Below are 14,229 nucleotides of genomic sequence, written 5' to 3'. Positions count from 1 at the left end.
CAGAAATATCTGGTAAGTGGCGCTAATAACAATCATACCAGATGCCACTTTTGCAAAACCATTAAAGAAGGCACAGATTGCCTAAGGGGAAATTCTCAGTGCCTCAGCAGCGCATGGGAGAGAGCCAGGGCAAAAAAGAACTTTGTTTTCACTGACATGGTTTTATTGGTTAGCTTACTATTAACTTCTGCCTGGTGGAGTCCCCTCCCACAAAAGGCAGTGCATTTTAAGAACATCCTAGGGTTGAATTTCTGAACCTTTCACATTCCATATAAGACAGTGGCATGAAAGGCTAATTTGGAGCAACTACTGACTTTGTTATTTGTTACTGACTTTGTTAAAGGCTCAGTACAGCAGGAACTTCTAACGTAGATGTCTTTGTGTTAATATCTACTTTGCAAGATGAGAAGGTAAATAGATAAAGAGAATCAAGTCAGTAAAAGCAGTTAAATTTGACAAAGCAAAGGCCTATACCAGAACCTGGTCTTCTCCAGCCCTGAACTAGGACTTGGGCATCAGTGAACGTAGAGCTTGTGTCATCTTTTTGCTCACTTTCCTAAATCTGAGGTGCTGACACAGTCACTCAGCTCCAGAGTAGTAGCTTAGGTTTAGAATTTAGAAGTACAAAAATCCAGAAAAGACAGAATTAAAGAAAAATGTCAACAGGCATTGAATTTTGTTTAAGGACCGCTGTTTTCTTAGCCTCAGATCCCCAGATCACAGATCATGCAGGAAAGGCTTATGTGCTAGGACTGTCTGAGGGAGGGCAGTCTCCCCAGAGCAGGAGCAAGGCAGGGAAAGAGGGAGGGCAGGTGTGTTGGGGGCGGGGGGCTGTTACTGAGCTAGCCAATGCTTGATGAAAAACTGAATGCTCGGTGTCATAAGACATCTTCAGAGAGATCATACGAAACCACTTTGTCTTCAGATAGTTCATGGGTGGAGGAGGAGAATGGTTTCTCCACTGGCTGCCATCTCCCACTGGTGGAGCGTGCCCCCACAGGGTTACCTCCCTTACTCTCCGAGGTGCAGCTGCATGCGTGCCAGATGGGGGCTGTAGTGCCTCAGCAGCATGAGGAGGCAGGGGAGAAAGCACATGTGGTCTCAGTGAGGTGGGCACTGTTCAGTTGTACCCATGCATAGTGTGAGGGACAGGAGAAGCCTCTGCTGCAGGCTCTGTGAGCAGCAGTGGCTGTAGCAGCAGCAGTGAAACAGCTCCACTTTTCAAAGACCAGCACAAGCAATTTCTACAGCCACTGTGGCCAGTCAGCAAGGCAAGCAAACATTCCACTCTAGCTGCAAAAACTGAAGGTGTTATAAACATCACCTCAGCCAGGAACCCAGAGTCAATCTCGACCTTTTCTTATACTTTCCAGTTTCCAAATTCTTTAGTGTCTATGAACACAGCACTTTTGCAGCTCTTCTCTTCCCCTTTGTCCCACAGCTGATTCTTACTTCTCATTCTTACTGTGTCTTTTCTGCTGCTGCTACAGTCACGCTTCAGTCGTGTCCGACTCTGTGCGACCCCATAGACGGCAGCCCACCAGGCTCCCCAGTCCCTGGGATTCTTCAGGCAAGAACACTGCAGTGGGTCACCATTTCCTTCTCCAATAAGTGAAAAGTGAAAGGGAAGTTGCTCAGTCATGTCTGACTCTTAGAAACCCCACGGTCTGCAGCCCACCAGACTCCGCCATCCATAGGATTTTCCAGGCAAGAGTACTGAAGTGGGGTGCCATTGCCTTCTAGAGTATTGCAAATATTTTCCAATTAGTTTCCCTACTTATACCAGTTAAGATAACTTCGGCCTCAAGTAGGAGGAAATCCTATTCAAATTGGCTGAAATGCTGGACGTAGGGAGATTCCGAGGTGTTTTAATCCAGTTCCTCTGAACATTACATTTAAATTTAATCATTTCCAAGAAGGAAGTAACATCTTTCTTGTGTGTCTGTCTTAAAAGGCATAAAATTTTCCAGTAGCTCCCAACAGACTTCTCCTCTGGTCTTATTAGCAATATTGTATTACACACAACATGTATAAAAGCCATCACTGGCAAGAGAAAAAGAACCACTTATTATTGCCCTGAACCAGTCAGGCTCCTTTGTTTGGGACTTGTTGTTCAGTTGCTCGGTTGTGTCCGACTCTTTGTGACCCCATGGACTGCGGCACACCATTCTTCTCTGTCCTTCACTGTCTCCCAGAGCTTGCTCAAACTCATGTCCATTGAGTCAGTGATACCATCCAACCATCTCATCCTCTGCCACCCTCTTCTCCTTTTGCCTTCAATCTTGCCCAGCATCAGGGTCTTTTCCAATGAGTCAGCTCTTTGCATCAGATGGCCAAAGTATTGGAGCTTCAGCTTCACCATCAGTCCTTCCAGTGAATATTCACGGTTGATTTCCTTTAGGACTGACTGGTGTGATCTTGCAGTTCAGGGGACTCTCAAGAGTCTTCTCCAACACCATGGTTCAAAAGCATCAGTTCTTTGGTGCTCTGCCTTCTTTATAGTCCAACTCTCACATCCATACATGACTACTGTGAAAACCACAGCTTTGACTAGATGGACCTTTGTCAGCAAAGTAATGTCTCTACTTTTTCATATGCTGTCTAGGTTGGTCATAGCTTTCCTTCCAAGGAGCAAGCGTCTTTTAATTTCATGGTTGCAGTCACCATTCGCAGTGATTTTGGAGCCCAAGAAAATAAAGTCTTTCACTGTTTCCATTGTTTCCCCATCTATATGCTATGAAGTTATGGGATGAGATGCCATGATCTTAGTTTTCTGAATGTTGAGTTTCCCAGGCTGGCACTGGGGATGGCTAATCACACAGAGGGGCATAAATCACACAGAATGAGGTTCTGATTGGAAGGAAGAAGGGACTGAGGGTGATTAGGATCTACCAGTGTCTGCTTTGCTGCCTCTGATATCTTGTCCTCCAATCTATGCCACACTGATGTTGCTGAAATCCAACTATGAAATAATTCTTCCACTGAAAACATTTTTATGGTCCTTCTTTGCTTAAGGATTAAGTCCAAGCTCTTAGTGTCATATACAAGACCATTTACAATCAAGCATCACCCTTTACTCTTGCGCTGTTAATTTCTCAACCATTCGCCCAACTTCTGTCTCTACCATACACATCATGCTCCTGAGAAAATTTGCTGCCTCCCGGATGTGGCAGGGAAGCCTGGTGTGCTGCAGCCCAGGGCTCTGCAAAGAGCTGGACGTGACTGGGTGACTGAACAACAAACATGACTGGTTGTCATTCATTGGTGCCTTCATACGCTTTCAGCTTGAAACTCCCGCCACCCCCTCCATTCACACGACACACATCAACTTATCTGTCGATTTTCACTCTTCGGGTCATCTCAATGAAGTCTTTCCAGCTCCTTAGTAGAGCAGACTATTCCTCTTTCATGCTTTCATTGTGCCTGTTAAAATACTATCGTTGCTACAAGAACACATTATTGTACTTCTCCCGACTAGACAGGTTATTTTCATCTCTGCATTTCCAGCATCTAGCCGTATTTGGCACAATGAGTAGTAGGAGTCACTTTTGATGTCTGATGAATGATTGCATGCCAAAGGGTTTAGAGCTGAGTGAGCTTGTCTGAGTCTGTTGGCAGCATATGAAGGGGGATAATCATGGGGAGAGAAGCTGAGAGTGATCAGCATCTCTGTATTTCTCATAATAACAGAGAAAAGTAGTTGGAGAACCGGTGAAAGGGTGGTGAAAAAATTGCTGATGGATTTATCTGTCCTCTGCCAGAAGAAACAAGGGGGGTGAAACAAGGGTGCTCATAAGTATTAAATACTCATTGTTTAAATACAGGCAACCCTTTTGTTGAAAGCCAGTTTAACTGCACAACAGTTGTAGAGTTCTGTCTTATGAGAAGCCGTCACTGAGGAACTCTTCTGCCATAGTGAAAGTGCCAATTATCTGAACAGGATTTAAACCTAGTTGTGGAGGCCACAAAGGGATGTCTTCTGTAGCTCTTGAGGTGATTTGGAGTTTTTCTTCTCTGACAAAAGCCAGAGTGAGAGATGTGGTGGCCTGCAGAAGACTGTGTAGTTCAGTCATTCTGTTCCTCCCTAGAAGCTGTTCAGTAAACCTGTTAGTTAGCAATTTGGTTGTTGGAAGAGTTGGGTGCAGTCTGTGGGGGTAGGGAGCCCGTCACTATGGGCTATGAGCCCATCGTAACCCAGACAGCTATGATGATAAAGTACATGACATTGCGAAAGCATGGGGTTCTTGTAACTTGGGATGGTTCAATAGTGGTATCTGCGGATGTAATAAAATAATGTCTGGAAGAAGCAGCAATGGCCGTGAAAGTGCCCAGTGGTAGGACGCAGTTTAGGAGTAGGAGGCATACAAAAATGACAGTTAGGGTTTGCAGTTCGGGGCAGCCATTGATACCCTCAAGCAAATGAAGAAACAGTGAATGCATAACAGCTGGCATAACTTGAAGAATTGATTGTAGGATAGTCAGGACCTCAATCTTGGAAGGTAGTTGTAAAACGGGTAGCATGGAAAGAAGACTAAATGTGCCCAATATTATTACTGTAGCCTGAACAGCACACAGAGAAAGCTTTGACTCAAAGCTGGGGGAAGTGGCTAATAGCATAATGTTTCAGTTAGGTACATTTGTTTTGATCTCATCTCTGCCCATTTATTAAGTGTATGACTTCAGTTCTGTCTAGTTTTCAGTCTCTTTATTTGTACCATGGAGAAGATAAGGTGCCCGCGTTTGATAGTCATTGTCATGCATAAATAAGGTAAAGGTACTCAGCAAGCATAGTACAAAGTAAGTATAAAAACAATGGTACATGTTTATTTTTACTTTATTATTCCAGGGTACTTGCGTTTCATGTTTTCATAAGGACCTGGGTGTTCTTTGTTAATTTTAACCTAGTAAATCTTGATAAATATCTCTGAACCCTCTTGGAACCTTTTTAGCCCTGTCCAAACATTTTGCAAGATTCCTTTGCCCGGGAAACCGTAAGAGCATGTAATTAAAATCATCTGTACATGTGAAATGACCTTATCTTTTTAATATTTTTTTAAACTTTATTTACAAACAAATTCACAGAGCGTTGGACCATTGTTACATGGACCAATCGTTGACTTTTCCCCATCAGTCCTGGCAAGGATTTCATACCGTTTTCTGCTGCTGCCCCATATGAACCCCAAATTAACCACTTCTATAGTTAACTGCCTGTGTATCCAAGGGGAGCTGAGGATGAATTCTGTCTCTAGAGGAACATGGTAAACCAGAGCTAACTAGATTGTAATGTGATGATGGTATGGCACCATCAAAGGAAAGTCATCCTTGGAAGGATGCTTGTTAAGATCACAAGGTTGAAGTGGATGTGTTTTGCCGGTAGAAGGTGCTTTCTCACGGAGGTAACGGATTTGCACTCTATCTTTTGGATCATGAATATGTTCCTTCTCTGTGGTAGTGAGACCTATTTCTATTTTGTTCAGTTTGTTTAACAAGGATTTAATGAGTGTTCTGAGAAACAGAAGTCTCTCCTTTAATGAAGCTTAGGATCCAGGACAGGGAGCAGAAATTAATCAGATAGTTCCTCCTTGAATGAAAAAGTATAACTGTGGTGAATGTTGCAGAGGGAGGGCTTGAGTTCAGTTCAGTTCATTCGCTTAGTCGTGTCCGACTCTTTGCGACCCCATGAATCGCAGCACGCCAGGCCTCCCTGTCCATCACCAACTCCCGGAGTTCACTCAGGCTCGCGTCCATCGAGTCGGTGATGCCATCCAGCCGTCTCATCCTCTGTCATCCCCTTCTCCTCCTACCCCCAATCCCTCTCAGCATCAGAGTCTTTTCCAATGAGTCAACTCTTCACATGAGGTGGCCAAAGTACTAGAGTTTCAGCTAAAGCATCATTCCTTCCAAAGAAATCCCAGGGCTGATCTCCTTCAGAATGGACTGGTTGGATCTCCTTGCAGTCCAAGGGACTCTCAAGAGTCTTCTCCAACACCACAGTTCAAAAGCATCAATTTGGCACTCAGCCTTCTTCACAGTCCAACTCTCACATCCATACATGATCACTGGAAAAACCATAGCCTTGACTAGACGGACCTTTGTTGGCAAAGTAATGTCTCTGCTTTTGAATATGCTATCTAGGTTGCTCATAATTTTTCTTCCAAGGAGTAAGCGTCTTTTAATTTCATGGCTGCAGTCACCATCTGCAGTGATTTTGGAGCCCCCAGAAATAAAGTCTGACACTGTTTCCACTGTTTCCCCATCTATTTCCCATGAAGTGATGGGACCGGATGCTATGATCTTCATTTTCTGAATGTTGAGCCTTAAGCCAACCTTTTCACTCTCCTCTTTTACTTTCATCAAGAGGCTTTTTAGTTCCTCTTCACTTTCTGCCATAAGGGTAGTGTCATCTGCATATCTGAGGTTATTTATATTTCTCCCAGCAGTCTTGGTTCCAGCTTGTGTTTCTTCCAGTCCAGCGTTTCTCATGATGTACTCTGCATATAAGTTAAATAAGCAGGGGGACAATATACAGCCTTGACGTACTCCTTTTCCTATTTGGAACCAGTCTGTTGTTCCATATCCAGTTCTAACTGTTGCTTCCTGGCCTGCATACAAATTCTCAAGAGGCAGGTCAGGTGGTCTGGTATTCCCATCTCTTGAAGAATTTTCCACAGTTTATTGTGATCCACACAGTCAAAGGCTTTGGCATAGTTAATAAAGCAGAAATAGATGTTTTTCTGGAACTCTCTTGCTTTTCCATGATCCAGCGAATGTTGGCAATTTGATCTCTGGTTCCTCTGCCTTTTCTAAAACCAGCTTGAACATCTGGAAGTTCACGTTTCATGTATTGCTGAAGCCTGGCTTGGGGAATTTTGAGCATTACTTTGCTAGTGTGTGAGATGAATGCAATTGTGCGGTAGTTTGAGCATTCTTTGGCATTGCCTTTCTTTGGGATTGGAATGAAAACTGAGTTTTTCCAGTCCTGTGGCCAGTGCTGAGTTTTCCAAATTTGTTGGCATATCGAGTGCAGCACTTTCACAGCATCATCTTCTAGGATTTGAAACAGCTCAAATGGAATTCCATCACCTCCACTAGCTTTGTTTGTAGTGATGCTTTCTAAGGCCCACTTGACTTCACATTCCAGGATGTCTGGTTCTAGATGAGTGATCACACCATTGTGATTATCCGGGTTGTGAAGATCTTTTTTGTACAGTTCTTCTGTGTATTCTTGCCACCTCTTCTTAATATCTTCTGGTTCTGTTAGGTCCATACCATTTCTGTCCTTTATTGAGCCCATCTTTGCATGACATGTTCCCTCGGTATCTCTAATTTTTTGAAGAGATCTCTAGTCTTTCCCATTCTGTTCTTTCCCTCCATTTCTTTGCTTGAGTAGGTGATGATAAAAAAAGCATAGAACAGGAGTTCTCGACTTAGCCTGGGACGGGAGCAAAGGTTAAGGAAATATTCCCTGCTGGGGAACAGAAGGAAGAGTTGGTGTAATAGGCAGAGTTCCTGCAATAGAGACATGGCATACCCAACAAGGTGTTTTAGGAGAGTTAAAGGACAGGACTATTTACAGTGCTGTGGGCAGAATATAGGGAACCAGCATGAGACGGTGAAATTCCCTAGCACCAGCAAGAGTGGGCACCTGTTACCACCCCTAGGCCTAAAGGAGGAGAGAGAAAGCAGTGGTTGCGGGAAACCTGAAACAATAGTCAGAGCTGTAAGAAATGGAAGCTCAACAGAGCCATGGCTTTGGTGGAGAGACACAGCCAGTCCGTGGAGACCCAGGAGGGAGAAGGTCAGAATAGGTCCCCTGACGTCCTGCCGCTCCTCTGACCTCCTGTTGTCCCTTCTCTTGGTTGATCCCAACCAGAGTCCAATACCATGGAGCCGTCGCAGATGTTTAGTCAGAGTGCGGTGTGGTCAGGGCCTCTCTTCCTAGTCCACGCTTTCCTCCCGTTTGTGACTCTGCAGAAGGATGGCCGTGATGCCGAGGGCTGAGCACTGCGTTCCCATCCAGCCCTGCCCCTTACCAGCCGCGTTACGTCTGGCTGAAAACAGTCTCTGCAAGCCTGTTTCCTTCTCAATACAGTGGGGCCCTGCCACACACTATGTATCCCATGGAGGTATGAGGACCACATAGAGAGCATCAAGGGAACGTCCTTTGGAAACTACACACTGCTTTACATGTGAAAGGGGATTTTATGACTCCCTTTTGCCTCTGTCTGAGGGGAGAGAGTTTTCTTTAGGACCAGGAAGTATAAGGTCCTCAAGCATACCCAGTTCTGTGATGGCCTCCCATCGTAGAATAAAAAAATAGGCTCAATATAATCTTCTGTGAGGACAAGAAAATGTGATTAGTGGCAGCTCCAAGGCTTCCTGAGGTGCCAGGTAAGAAGGTGTAAAAGAATTATCTGTGTTAATGCTCTCTCTCCTCCTAGTCTGGGAAATCCCAGTTGGAAAGGGCCAAGAGAGTCTGTTTCCATTAGAGGCTGAATATTTGCTTTGACTCTTTCATTTTTCACCAGAGAATGTATTCTCAGCATCCCTCAGCTTTGTTTCCAGCATTTCATGGCTCTGCGTCGACAAGGCAGAATGTCCTTCCCTCTCTGCTCCCTCTTCTACAAGCCCCAGACTGAAAATTCACTTGTTAACTTTTTAAATATACACACAAGCGGGAAACAGATGGCATTATCTGGATAATGCTAGAAAACGATCAGATTCTTTTTCAAGGGCTATGCTCTGTTTTGAAATCACCCAAATGAATAAAGTTGTTTTGACTTGAAATTAGTTATTGAAATAAGGTATTTGGGAATAGTTTTCAGCTCTTCTCTAGATAGTCTGGGTCTGTCAAAGCGTCTTCCTACTTAAAGTCCTAATTTGGCAAAAAGTTGAACCACGTCAGCCTCCCTCTCACCTCTTTTCTCTCTCTCCTCATCCCCTCTCTCCACTGTCTCTCTCCTAGTGGTTAAACATGTCTTTGTTTTTTAGTCTGAAGGATCAAGGGAACTGAAATACACTCCTCTAAGATGTGCCTCGTGAGACCCAATAAAATGTTCCCTTCACACATTTCTGGGGCACCTGTCACCAGAGCAAGCAGGTGCAGTTTCTGTCGTGTCTTAATTTTGTATCCCTATTTTGGACTGAACATAGAAATCGAAGGTGTTCTATTTTTAATTGAAGAAGATTCAGAAAAAGTTCTTCTGGGTGTGGTGCATTTTTTGAGGGGGCCGTGGGTTGCAATGTCCAACCTACAGAGCCTCTGTTCTTTAGCCAGAAATCGTGAGTGTTCTTGCAGTAAACCAGGACCATGTGAAGATGATGCTCCTAGAGAGGATGGGGAGAAATAAATAGCGGTATTTCTAAAAGGATAGGCAGCCTGATGGCAAATTCCAGAGACTGGGTGGCATTTTAAATTGGTAATGCTCCTAATTACCCAGGCCCTAGGAGACCGTATGGAATACAGCCACAGCTCTAGAATTAATACAAGTGAGCACTGTGAGCCCATTACTAACAGCATGTTCTCTTAGAATAATGGCACCGAATCTGTGTCAGCACAGTATGATATTGCAATTAAAACACACGCACACACCCATGAATGTGCGACCTCCAATATTTCCTACTTTTTGGAAAATTTTTCCTGCTATCAAAGTAAAAGTAAAAACTGTTATAAATTTTCCTGAAAAAAAATTAATACTTTGTTTCCTTGTCATTCATTGCCTCTTGGTATTGCTGGGTTAAAATGTCAGATTTATAAAAATGAACTTAAGTAATCAGTGTGTGATTTTATGAAACATGAGCTTGGAAGGCAGAAATGCCCAGATTCAACTCCTAGTTGCCCTGCTTATGCTAGGTAAAAATGGGCTCATTCAGTGTCTCTGATTTTCAGTTTAGTCATCTTACAAGTACGCATGATAATGCTATCTATTCATACATTTATTGTAAAGGTTTGAGCCATGTGAAATGCCTTGCTCAAAGCTAGTGCGAAAAGATGCTAAGAATAAAAGATATGGCAGAAATACAGAATCCTAAGGTTTCAACCATCAGACTGAGCTTTAGATCTCAGCTTCAGCAGTGTGTTGGGCCAGAGATCCAGTCCATACCATCCACCTCTTCCTCTTAGCATGCAGGTCCAAATATTGGCTTGTCCTTTTGTGCCAGTGAGTGGTGGTTTTGTTGATTTAAATTCTAGAAGGAAAGTTTCTGTAAATTCTGTCTGTCCACTGTCTTAATACCCTTCTACCCTTCATATAAACCACCACAACTTTTTTGGGGGCACCTAGAATGAAAGCTTATATCCCAGTTTATGTGGGTGAAAGACTTTGTCTTCAGTTTTTTTCTGAATATGTATATATATACACAAACATATCCCTGTGTGTGTGTATATATATATATGTATATATATATAATTCTAAGAATTATTGGAGACAGTTTTCATTTTGTTCATATTGATATTTAGGATAAGCAAGTTCATTCAAGATGCTCTACTTTTATTGGTCCTAAATATCCTAAAAGCAAACCATGTAACAAAGAAACTGTAGTAATGATAGCAATAATTTGAGAAAAACCAATTTTGTGCCAAGTACTTTGTATACACTTCATATTAATCCCTACAGTTCAGTTCAGTTCAGTTCAGTTGCTCAGTCGTGTCCGACTCTTTGCGACCCCATGAATCGCAGCATGCCAGGCCTCCCTGTCCATCACCAAATCCTGGAGTTCACTCAGATTCGCGTCCATCGAGTCAGTGATGCCATCCAGCCATCTCATCCTCTGTCCCTACAGCAAACCTTAAAAGGTGGGAGGTACTAACTGTGTTTAACATATGAGAAAAGGGTGTCTCAGCAAGATGCATAAGTTGGCCAATGTAAGACCACTTGTAAAAATCAAAGCCAGTACTTTAATTGTCTGGTCTCAAAGCTCCGGCATGTGTTTTCACCCCTTTTTGTCTTCTCATTTCCTTCCAGGTTGTTTTGGATGTTGGTTGTGGATCAGGAATACTGTCATTTTTTGCTGTACAAGCTGGAGCTCTTAGAGTCTATGCAGTTGAGGCTGGTTCTGTAGCACAATATGCTGAGGTAAGTGTTTGCATTTTTACAGGGGCCTGAGTGATGGACTTTTCAAGGTAAGTCATATATAAAAGAATTTTTTTTACCAGTCTGATCTTTTTATCTGTTGGGAGGTTACTGCTGAAGAAGCCCACCTTTATTGTAGTAATTGATAATGAAAACAATTATATAAAAAGTTCACAATACTAAAAATATAACAAAACTTTCTTCTTCCCTATCCACTGGGTGGCAGATGGGCCTGGGGACGGTAAATGCTTTCTTATCTTTAAAAATGGCCTACTAAAGTGAGGAGGGCTTCCCTGGTGGCTCAGAGGGTAAAGCGTCTTCCTGTAATACAGGAAACCCAGGTTTGATTCCTCAGTCAGGAAGATCCCCTGGAGAAGGAAATAGCAACCCACTCCAGTACCCTTGCCTGGAAAATCCCATGGATGGAGAAGCCTGGTGGGCTATAGTATAGTCCATGGGGTCACAGAGTCGGACACAACTGAGCGACTTCAAGGTGAGGAGTCAGACATCCCTAGAGCTGGGTTGATTTTTTTTATTCAATGCTGTGCTGACAGTAACTGCACCGCTCACTTTAAATTTCAATTTTGGTTTAAGGGATGGTTGCTACATGGTTGTAGTTGGAGCATGGAGAGATGTATGTTTCAAGGAGCTTTTTCAGATTGCAGATTCTGACTGGAGGACAGGGAGATGCTTTGTTTTAAATGCGGTGCTCCATTATCATTATGAAATGTGTACAAATATTGGAGAATAAGTCAAAGTCAAGAGTCAGTAATAGTACCTTTCAGTGATATTTAGATGTAATAACTCAGTCAAGCTGCAGGGTTGGAAGTGTGTGTGCCCAAACATGATCAGAGTGATGCGCTTGTCATTCACACCTGGAGGAGGCCTATGCTTAAATGAGGGCTAGAATTGCAGATAGAAAGGGAAGCTTGCCTGCTGCTTCTGAGGAACATCCTGAAACTTTCCTCTGACCTGGGACAGTTGGTAGCTCTGAGTGATGGCTGAGTTTGGATTGAATGACCCAGGAGGAACTGGAGACCAGTAGACAGCATGCCGTGTTTGGAAGGAAGGAGTGCCAAGGCCTGATGGCCAGCGTGTTGTTTCACTTCCTTCTCCCAACAAGCCTTGGATAAAATATTTTTGGTCTTTGGCTTGCTAACCAATTCTTAAGAGTCATTTTTATTAAATATTGAGTACACACAAAAGAATATTTATTAAATGTATACCTATTATTGGGGGCCTCCCTGATGGCTTATTGGTAAAGAATCTGCCTGCCAATGCAGGAAACGCAAATTCGATCCTTGGGTCGGGGAGACCCCATGGAGTAGAAAATGGCAACCCATTCCAGCATCCTTGCCTGGGAAATCACCTGGACAGAGAAGCCTTGTGGTCTACATTTTGTGGGGTCACGAAGAGTCAGACATGCCTGAGTGAGCACTCACTTACCATACATATTAATATTTGTAAAATGTGTACATTTGTAAAATATCAAGAATAACAATACAGTGAATATGTGTCCACTACGTCTTTTAAGGAATAGGCCATAGCATTTCTAATAAAGGTTCGTGTGTCTTGTCCTGTTCACTCTTCTTTCCTGCCCTAAACAGAGGTAACCGCTATGTTGAATTTTTGTTGGTCATTTGCATGCTGTTCTCTATAGTTTTACCACACGAGTTTCTATTCCTAAAACAAATCTTAATGAACTTTCCATAAATGGGATCATAATGTATGTATCCTATAATTTGCCTTTTTAACCCAGGATGTTGCTTCTGAGGGTCATTTTGTTGATGCATACAGCCCTCATCAATGTTGGATAGCATTCTGTTATATAAAATCCATTAAGTTGCTAGTGCAGTGTACTGTTGACAGGATTTGGATGACTTCCATTATACAAGTATTATCATGAATATTCTTGTACACACTCTCCACCTATCTCATTATATACCCAAGAATAGAATTGATGGGTAATAGGGCTTGAGAAACCTATATTCAGGTCAGGAAGCAACAGTTAGAACTGGACATGGAACAACAGACTGGTTCCCAATAGGAAAAGGACTACGTCAAGGCTGTATATTGTCACCCTGCTTATTTAACTTATATGCAGAGTGCATCATGAGAAACGCTGGGCTAGAAGAAGCACAAGCTGGAATGAAGATTGCCGGGAAAAATATCAATAACTTCAGATATGCAGATGACACCACCCTTATGGCAGAAAGTGAAGAGGAACTAAAAAGCCTCTTGATGAAAGTGAAAGAGGAGAGTGAAAAAGTTGGCTTAAAGCTCAACATTCAGGAGACGAAGATCATGGCATCTGGTCCCATCACTTCATGGGAAATAGATGGAGAAACAGTAGAAACAGTGGAAACAGTGTCAGACTTTATTTTTTGGGTTCCAAAATCACTGCAGATGGTGACTGCAGCCATGAAATTAAAAGACGCTTACTCCTTGGAAGAAAACTTATGACCAACCTAGTTAGCATATTGAAAAGCAGAGACATTACTTTGCCAGCAAAGGTCCGTCTAGTCAAGGCTATGGTTTTTCCTGTGGTCATGTATGGATGTGAGAGTTGGACTGTGAAGAAAGCTGAGAGCCGAAGAATTGATGCTTTTGAACTGTGGTGTTGGAGAAGACTCTTGAGAGTCCCTTGGACTGCAAGGAGATCCAACCAGTCCATGCTGAAGGAGATCAACCCTGGGATTTCTTTGGAGGGAATGATGTTAAAGCTGAAACTCCAGTACTTTGGCCACCTCATGCGAAGAGTTGACTCATTGGAAAAGACTGATACTGGGAGGGATTGGGGGCAGGAGGAGAAGAGGATGACAGAGGATGAGATGGCTGGATGGCATCACTGACTTTATGGACATGAGTCTGAGTGAACTCCGGGAGTTGGTGATGGACAGGGAGGCCTGGCATGCTGCGATTCATGGGGTCGCAAAGAGTCGGACACAACTGAGCAACTGAACTGAACTAAATGACTTTGACCATGGTGTTTGACCATCTCTTCTCCTCCATGAAATACCTGTTCCAGTTTTTTTGTACAGTGTTTTTTTTAAAATTGTTTTATTGTCTAATTCATTTGTAGGAATGATGTCTATGTTCTGGATATTAATTCTATTCAGTTTTATATGGGAAAAAATATCTTCTCTCAGTTAATACC

The 14,229-nt window shown here is 43.0% G+C and overlaps 1 protein-coding gene across 1 annotated transcript in view; it reads left to right on the top strand.

The window, feature by feature from the left end:
• Positions 1-14,229, top strand: part of LOC121818643 (histone-arginine methyltransferase CARM1-like) — a 290,088-nt gene that overhangs the window by 146,287 nt on the left and 129,572 nt on the right. Inside the window, exon 6 of the mRNA XM_042243405.2 lies at positions 10,965-11,075. Within this exon, the coding sequence (XP_042099339.2) occupies positions 10,965-11,075 (111 nt within the window). The remainder of the gene's footprint in view (positions 1-10,964; positions 11,076-14,229) is intronic.

This window comes from Ovis aries, chromosome 2 (genome assembly GCF_016772045.2).
Source record: "Ovis aries strain OAR_USU_Benz2616 breed Rambouillet chromosome 2, ARS-UI_Ramb_v3.0, whole genome shotgun sequence".
Classification (NCBI taxonomy): Eukaryota; Metazoa; Chordata; class Mammalia; order Artiodactyla; family Bovidae; genus Ovis; species Ovis aries.
This window is presented reverse-complemented; position numbering and strand designations above follow the sequence as displayed.